At 39.7% G+C, this 8,883-nt stretch overlaps 1 protein-coding gene across 14 annotated transcripts; it reads left to right on the forward strand.

The window, feature by feature from the left end:
* The first annotated feature begins 2,246 nt into the window (after positions 1–2,246).
* On the forward strand, positions 2,247–8,546 carry LOC308303737 (uncharacterized protein). Of its 14 annotated transcripts, none has more exons than XM_080748231.1 (11): positions 2,251–2,321; positions 3,364–3,486; positions 3,664–3,735; positions 3,982–4,038; positions 4,187–4,258; positions 4,382–4,459; positions 4,573–4,652; positions 4,804–4,890; positions 4,998–5,075; positions 5,305–6,730; positions 6,841–8,546. In XM_080748231.1, the coding sequence occupies exons 2-7, from the start codon at positions 3,378–3,380 to the stop codon at positions 4,587–4,589; spliced, it is 405 nt and encodes a 134-aa protein (XP_080604357.1). In that variant the 5' UTR covers positions 2,251–2,321; positions 3,364–3,377; the 3' UTR covers positions 4,590–4,652; positions 4,804–4,890; positions 4,998–5,075; positions 5,305–6,730; positions 6,841–8,546. The 14 variants fall into 11 exon arrangements, 11 of the variants coding, with proteins under 11 accessions (XP_080604357.1, XP_080604359.1, XP_080604358.1 ...); XM_080748232.1 differs by having other exon boundaries at positions 4,385–4,459; XR_013963016.1 differs by having other exon boundaries at positions 5,305–6,827; positions 6,896–8,546.
* Positions 8,547–8,883: the final 337 nt, after the last annotated feature.

Below are 8,883 nucleotides of genomic sequence, written 5' to 3' on the forward strand. Positions count from 1 at the left end.
AGAGATCGTCACCGGAAGTCTTATATTTGCTGACACTAAATTTGTTCACTTGACATAGCCGTTGTGTTGTTGTCGTCTCCGTTAGATAAAAATGCTTTCTTTTAACTTTTTTCTACTTTTATCACTTGTCAAAATACGTTTTATTTGGATGCTTCATCTTTTTACTGTTCATTTTTTTTGTTAGTGTTGTCATCGGTTTTTATTTATAAAAGGGAAACGTATGTAACTATGCTACAGTCTTCACAGCAGAGCCGACAGACAGAGAAAGGTAAGATAACGTCGCTATTATTATCATAAAATACAGCAATCTATCTAATAAAACGTTTGTTAAATGTGCTTAGCAGTAGTGTCTTTTAGGGTTTAGTCCGGGGTCTTTATTTGACGTAAAGAAAGTTTAATATTAACGCTAGCCTCATTAGCATCTTAGCTCCGTCTATAATAGGCTACTACATCAACAGACTGTTGGGTCCGGGGACCCCCAGGGAGTTCCAGGGGGTCCCCAGCTAAATTATAGTTAGGAACCAAATGGACCCTTAGGGGTATGTAACTGTACAAATCATTTGGTTCCATGTGTACACTCTGAGTTATGCTAACGTATGATTTTACAATATAAGTTGGGGTCTCAGAGATACAAATGCTATTAAATGGGGGTCAGTAGCCTAATGGATGTCAAACTGGGGGTCCTTGAAATTAAAATGGTTGGGAATCACTGCTAGAGCCGTAAAAATGTTCTCTTATGGGGTCACTGGCCTAAATGGGGGTCAGTGGGAATGTGGGATAATACAAGTCAATTCTTATTACCTCTTATTAATTTGGTGATTATCAAACGAGTATATGGGGACCAAACAATCTGTACAAATAGAGTAAAAATCCTCAATGTTAATTTCAATCTGAGTGTAGACCTTTACAGGTTCATTTGGTTAAATGTATTCTTTAATTAAAGTAAAAATAGTCTACACAGTACATGTTATAAACAACTTTACTTTTGACTAAGTCCAGTTTCATTAACATTGTAAAATGATAGCTATAGTAACAGTAAATATCTGTTCTTACCATACATAAAAATACATTTAATAATATACATAGTCTTGTCTTGGGTACATTTATTTTTCTTTCAGGAACTGTGATGACATGGACCACATCAGCCGATCAGGGTTCCGATGGCAGGATGTAGCAGCAATCAGATTTGAGAATTCAACCTCTTGAAAGAGCTCCAAGAAGGAACAACAAACTTTCTGTGGTCCTTCGTGGTGAGGGAGGTTGACGACTGTTTGGTTCAGGAAAACTCACACCCCTGTACTTTATTGGGAAGGAAACTATTGATTCTATTCACAACACACATTTGTCTTTGCCTATTCTATAGCTACACCTACATTATTCAGAACCTTATTCAATTTAATTTACAATATGCAAACAAAATCCGCCCAAAATACAATACTCTACATTCTATTGTTTTCCTAAATAAAAGGCCAATTGCATGTGAAATGATATTGCTTGTATTGTCTGAATACATTTGAATAAAGCTGATACAAGACTACATTCTATTGTTTTCCTGAATAAAAGGCTAATTGCCTGTGAAATGATATTGCCTGTATTGTCTGAATGCATTTGAATAAAGCTGATATAATTCACAAGACGTAAACATGTCATGATTCATGTGTTTTAATCGAAAAAGATGAACATGGTTAGTAGTACAGAATATCGTCGCTGTCCAATGAAAACCACGTAAATCCATTATTATGGATTTTTACTTTTCATCATAGTTGGATTACATTCACTCTCCTCTCTCTCAGATGGAGAGTTGCGTCACTCCCGTTCACTTCATGGGGCCAGGTCTTCTAAGCACACATCTATTGGCGTATAGTGACAAACGGCCAACCGGAAGTTTACAAAATGCATTGAAGTCTATGAGGTGTAAAGTGACAATGAACCACGTGACCAGCGCTGTTTCTGACCCCGCGGTGACACCACTCTCTGATTATACTGCTCTGGTATCAGCTGGTGTGTAAATGGCCAATGGAAAGTTGTTTTATTGACCAAGCTATGTAACACGCATCACCATTGGATGTTTGACATGTCCCTCAAACCGCGTATGTAATGGGCGGGGAGATACGCTGAAACAGTAATCACCATTGGATGTGGGACCTGTCCATCACACCGCGTATCCAACAGCCAACGGAGATACGCTCCGAAACGACATCACCATTGGATGTTCAACCTGTCCATCACACTACGCGTATCTAACCACTGGAGGAGGGGAATGCTTCAGAGCAACAAACTTTTTCTTCACTAAACGACACGGAATTCGACATTATTACAAGGTAAAGTATCACCAAATGTCTTGTTGAGAACTGTATGCTTAGGTTATACCAACGATCATGTTCACGATTGTGCTTGGCGTCGTGTGAATTGTTATTATTCAAGGAAAGTATTGTTCTCTGATGTTTGTGTTGTCTGTTTGTTCTCTGAACAAGCAGCGTCGTACACTGATTTTGCTTCAAACATGGTTCGCCTCCGTCAACCCACCGCAACTGGCGTTATCGATCAAATAATTTGCCATGTGGTTTTCCATTTACCTTTACCTTATACCTTACATTAAGCTGCCAGCACAACAACTTCTATGGAGTATCCATGGAACCAAATGGACCCTTTACGGGTCCATAAAGGGTCCATTTGGTTCCATCTGGACACAAACGTACCATTACATTAAGCTGCCAGCACAACAACTTCTATGGAGTGTCAATGGAACCAAATGGACCCTTAACGGGTCCATAAAGGGTCCATTTGGTTCTATCTGGACAAAAATGTACCATTACGTGTGGTAAAAGTACTCAAATGTTTTTACTTTTAAGTACAAATATCAATAATGTAATGTAGAAATACTCTGTTACAAGTAAAAGTCTGGAATTCAAAATGTACTTGATAAAATGGCTAAAGTGTTGGCATCAAAATGTACTTAAAGTGCCAAAAGTAAAAGTACTCTATGCAGAATGTCCCATTTCAAATATTTTGAAAATGGCAGATCTACATGCTCACAATGTGTCGCACTGTGAGCTTGCATTGGAGTAAAAGTACTCCAAAGGCACTCAGCTTGTTGTGTATTAAAGTACAATAATTTTGATCTGTGATATAGAGGAGTACAAGTATTGGAAATTGGAAATAATTCAGCTTGTAGTAGAGTAAAAGTAAAATATTTGGATCTGAGATATAGTGGATTAAAAGTATTGGAAATTGATAATACTCTAGTCAAGTACAAATACCTCAATATTGTACTCAAGTACAGTACTTAAGAAAATGTACTTAATTACTTTACACCATTGTGTTACCCTTGATTTTAACCCTGTATTCTCCTTTTATTTTCAGTATAACATTTCAGGATGATGTATTCTATGGAGGAGCTGTGTGCTTTGGTTAGCGTCAAGTATGTCAGGGGCAGACATGACGAGGCAGAGACTGTACTAGAGAGCAGTGAAAGCAGCGAAGAAGGTTTAGAAAAATAGAAAGAAAAATAGGAATAAGTCAGCTCAGTTTAATGATGTGTGTAGTGATTCTGGCTGTGGTGCAACTTGTGTGATTAATTTGGAAATCAAAGTGTTTTAATCATGAATTACAATAATTAGCTGCTGTATTCAGTGTTCTAATGATAATCTGTATCTTTCCAAGATGCACTTGATTGTGACCAAGTTGATGCTGCCAGTGCTGGGTCAGCTGTTTTGATTCAATCTGGGAGTGAAGGTATGTGGTGTGGTGTGTTATGAATTATAGTGCATAGAAACACATATGTGTGGTTTTGTATTGTACCTGCTGTCCTAGTTACAAATCCCTAAACATGCACTAAGTACCCATTTTGAATTGTTGCTGTACTAGTTTCAAACATAGTATTATTACCTTAACACAAATTGTTAATCAGTATCTGCTGTAGTATCACAATCTTAAAAAGTAGCCATTTCATTAATTCGTGTGACCTTTTTCCCCTTTCAGCAGGAGAAGCAGCAGGAGAAGCAGTTGTGGAGGACTCATCAATTGAGGAGATTGAAGGTTTGTCTTTGTCGCACGCACACACACCCACTGAGAGAGAAGTAAGGTTTGTGGTAAAACAGATTAAGGGCAAAGGATGCAACATCTTGGCAATGTAATTTCTACTTTGCATTCACTGTACATTGTGTTCCTCTTATGTTTTTACCAGATGAGCTTGATTCATCATGGAACCTTAAATTAGAGTTGGATAATCCTGGTGCTGCTGAATCTGGATATGAAGGTAATATTAATAGCTGTATAGAGTCTTTCATACAAAAACATGACGCACACATGTGACACTTTGCATTATTGTCAATGCTGCATGTTTTCTATTTGACATTCAGTCTCTTCTCTTTTTCTGCAGCAGAAGTTGTTGCGCCTCACTCAAATGAGGGAGGCGAAGAAGGAATTGAGGATGACTACTTAAGTGGGGAAGAAGAAGGTTGGTGTAAAACTAACAAGTGCCAGGGAACCGAGGCTATTGGCCAGAGCAAAGCCTGACACTGAATTGCAGGTGTGTTAACATTGCATTCATTTTGTTTCTTTCTTTCCCAGATCCACTCGACCACTAACCCTAACATCTAAACGTGACCAACATGGTGATTCTTCTGGTGCTGCTGAATCTGGATATGAAGGTATTATTATTAATAATCACTGTAATAAACACAAATAGTGACTGCTGAATGTTGCATTTTCATTTTTTTCCTTCAGAATCATACTGTACATGACCAGAAAGCGCCTCACACTTAATGTGAGAACATCTCATATTTCTTTTCTGTTCTTTAGGTGCAGACAGAGTTGAGCCGGACTCAAATGTGGAGGATGAAGATTTTGAAGGAGTTGAGGATGACGACACAAGTGGGGACGAAGAAGGTTTGTGTACAACCAGGCTTAAGTCAGCCAGAGCAAAGAATGCAAAGTCCTAGCAACACTGAATTATGTCAACGTGTGCATTCTGTTTGTTCCTCTTTCTTTCCCAGATCCGCTTGATCGAAACTGGACACCTGAACGTGACCAACATGGTGATTCTCCTGGTGAATCGGAATCTGGAAATGAAGGTGTTGTTGTCATTATTAATATGGACACATTGATGCACATGTGTGTAATGTAGTATCTTGCATGGTGCATGTTTGCTATTTAACTCTTTTCTTTCAACTACACATCCATACAGTACACATGTTGATACCCACACAGATGTGCACGCAAGGGGCTGCACAGATACACACAGAGAGACTCGCACACTAATGGTCTGAATGACAAATTTTCTCTCTTTTTGTGACAATATAGGACTTGAGGTGGAAGAAGACTCCTCAGGTGTTGATGCTGGTCTCTGTAGGAAGAGGAGAAATCCAGAGGGCTGGAAGAACAACATCCAGAAGAGGCGTAGAATGATAGGCCAGTCATATCTGGCCTAGGAACAATAGAGAGTCGGTGTTAAAGGAGGGAAGAAAAATGGGTGTGTCATGTCAGTCTGCAGCCGGCCACAGGTCCAGTAAACTGCACTGCAGAGAAGTGGAAGAGTCGAAGCGAGAAGAGATCTTCAAGTACTTCTGGGAGAAATTAGACTGGCGTGAGAGGAAGATTTATGTTGCATCATTGGTAGAGGTGAGCAGTGTAAAGCGACGGAGGACAGGAGCAGAGAAATCCAGGAGGTCGGCATCCATTTTCTGTCACCTTGTCGTAGATGGCAGGAGACTCGGAGTGTGCCAACGCATGTTCCTGTCAACCCTAGGCTTGAAGCAGTGGTCTTTTTTGAAGTGGGTAGGAAGAAGAGGGAAAAGCCCTACTGAGGAAGATAAGCAGAAGCGGGTGAGGGTAAGGAAAGAGGAGTCTGACTTCTTGAAGACCTTCCTTCTGGACCTTCCAAAAGTTCCCTCGCACTACTGCCGGTCCTCGTCCTCTAAGATGTTAGCCTGCTTCCAGACCAGAGACCCCGCCCACTCTCAGAGTGAGCTGAGTCTGAGATCAGGCTACTAAGATGTACCTGGAGCCTGTGTTCAAGTCCATCAATCACCTCCATGCAGAGTATATCCGTTCCAGTGCAGACCATGGCATCCAGGCGCTGTCAAGGCAAGTGTTCACCAGAATGTTTAATGTTTGAATTACTCTCTTTTTCACCCGAAGAAAGACCAGTGTGATACCTGCTGTGCGTTCAAGGCTGGGAACATTGAGGCTGCCACATGGAAGGAGCACTGCAACAAAAAGGACACTGCACAAGCCATGAAGCAGAAGGACAAAGACGAGGCAGGTGAGAAGACCTTGGTGACATGCATGGATCTTCAGGGGCTCCTGCTCTGCTCCAAGCTACAGGCCTCATCCCTCTATTTCAAGACCAAGCTCTGTGTCCATAACTTTACCATGTATGACATGACTTCACATGATGCATCAAATTACTTATGGCACGAGGGTGAAGCTGGTCTCTCTGCCAACGAGTTTGCTTCGTGCATCGTGCACTTCCTCGAAGAACATCCCTCTTATGATGAGTACATCCTGTACACAGTGTGATTGAGAGAAGACTGAGGAACAGAGACATCTGCGTTCCAGCTGAGTATGTCGTTGCCATCCGGGAAGCCCGTACCAATCCCAGGCCATACCAAGTGAAGTATGTAGACCACACTTTCTTCAAAAACTTCAGCCAGGTGAACCTCTGCAAAGCCATCCGCCCGGGAAAGGTCACTGGGGATCCCACCGTGCATGACCTCCGAGCAATCAGGTATTTGAATACATAATAATGACATAGCTGCGGAAACCAAAACAAACATTATTTAATGAGTATTAAAACCTGACTTTTCTCCCCTGTCACTGTCCTTGTATTCATCCTAGGTACAACGTTGATGGCAGTATGGAGTACAAGATCGACCACTCAGACGCCTGGAAGCCCTACGAGTCCCCATCACTGAGGAAGAAGAGCAACATCACCACAGTGTCCCCACTCTACACTTGCCGCCGCACCATTAAAGCGATGAACTTCAAACATCTGCAAGAAATGAAGCAGGTGTTGCCCAGTGATTTCCATGGCTTCTACAACGCCCTCCGCCATGAGCACGAGGAGTGATGGTTTCTCTGTTTTTCTCTCTCTCCGTCTGACATCACCACATAGAATCGCAAACTTGACTGAATGGACACCTTTACAAGATTTCATATTTAGATTGTAATTAGAGAAAAGACAAGATGAGTGTTAAAATGTGTTAATTTTCTTCTATAATTTTAGTGATTTTGATTACATTGCTTTCAGTGCTTGGGGACATGTGTACAATGGCTAAATATGTATTTTTAGATACAATAAGTCCATTCAAAAAGAGGCACCACAGTCTTTCATGGGCAGATGTTACTTATGGGGGCTAGTAGTGTCACTGTAAATTGTAATAAAATAAATTGCCAGCTTATTGTGTCTAAAAAGACACATTTAGGCACTTGCACACATGCACTGAAATAAAGTATTTAAAATCGCTAAAACAATAGAACTAAATGAAAACATTTAACTCTCCCATCTTTGCTTTTCCCTAATTACAATCTAAAATTATGAAACCTTGTATGATATTCTTGCTCTGGGGTGGCATCGTTACCAAAGTTCCTAATTCCCACTGGGTTCATGTTCCTCCCTGCCTGGACAGGTGTTATGTCGACAAGTGTTCTGCTCAAAGTGTCCTTCTCCCTCGTACAGTCTTCACTACCTGGAATCCAGCACACAGTGGTTAATGTGTTTCATGTGTGCTCTGTTACTGTTTAAAAATAGTTTAGGGCAGTGCAATGTTTATTTATTTGCTTATTTGTATTCTTATTTATTTGCCCATTTCTAATATAATTACAGCAGAATGCACTTTTGAGATGTTGAAATTTGACACCACAGTAGGGACATCTATCTTCATTGTTGAGGTCAACTTAGCCAATGAGTCTAGCCTTAGTAGGTTGAAGAGCGTTGTAGAGCTGAACAGACACTTAACCTATGGTCCTTCCATTTTCAGTTCTATGTAATGCCCTTTCCAGGCACTGTATTACTGTTACAACACCTACATTAGAAATACTGAAACCCTCCTCCAAACATCCTTTACATCTCTAAACAATCACATCGATAATTTTGTACAATTAATTCTGCAAGTTCTATTATAATTAGTTTTCATGTAGAAAGAAACTAACAAATAAGATTAAGCAATTGAACACATCATTGAAACGGGGACTCAGCAGGAAAATCTGTTTGATTAACTTGGTTGCCACACACTGTGGAGCCACTGTCTAATAAAATATAATTCTGTGCAGTTGTATTTGACTATTGTAGCATTTTTTCCTTCCAGCCTAAAGTTGATCTTGGTCATCACTGTCTGCTAACATCAATGTGAAATAACCTATTGTACATGAACACTTATTTAGCTTGGTTATAACATCAGAGGGTCTGCTGGTAAGTAAATAAATTACATTAGGAATTGATTGCATTCTTTATTAGCAAAATGTTCATTAATCCAGGTTGTACAGTCAAAGTTGTACTGTAATCTGTTATGAAACACTGTTCATCATAGTAACTAGTTTGTTTTGGCCAAATGGTCTGTTTTTGTAATCATCCATTTCACATTTCATGGATGCTATGTACATTAAATGACAGGATAATAAAATACATTAGGCTATTGTGCACATTGTATCATCAATCATAAGAAAAAAATAAGAAACAATAAATATTGTATTTACAGTAAAAAGGTCAGGGCCGGAGGTAAGGTTAATTGTCTAGTTTTGATTTGCAGCATCTGTAAGTGACCTTTATCAGTGCTTTTATCGTGTGTATTAATAATATATGCATTTCTATTTTATTTAATGTATAAAAATGATTGATTAGTCAATTTAGTCAATAGTTTAAAAACAAATATCGTGTGGATA

This window comes from Nannobrachium achirus (genome assembly GCF_963921795.1).
Source record: "Nannobrachium achirus genome assembly, chromosome: 18".
Classification (NCBI taxonomy): Eukaryota; Metazoa; Chordata; class Actinopteri; order Myctophiformes; family Myctophidae; genus Nannobrachium; species Nannobrachium achirus.

Coding starts and splice junctions, on each gene's coding strand:
- LOC308303737 (XM_080748223.1), top strand. CDS start 3,378: ATGATGTATTCTATGGAGGAGCTGTGTGCTTTGGTTAGCGTCAAGTAT. Junction 3,487..3,663: donor CAGTGAAAGCAGCGAAGAAG/GTTTAGAAAAAT, acceptor TATCTTTCCAAG/ATGCACTTGATTGTGACCAA. Junction 3,736..4,803: donor GATTCAATCTGGGAGTGAAG/GTATGTGGTGTG, acceptor TCTGTTCTTTAG/GTGCAGACAGAGTTGAGCCG.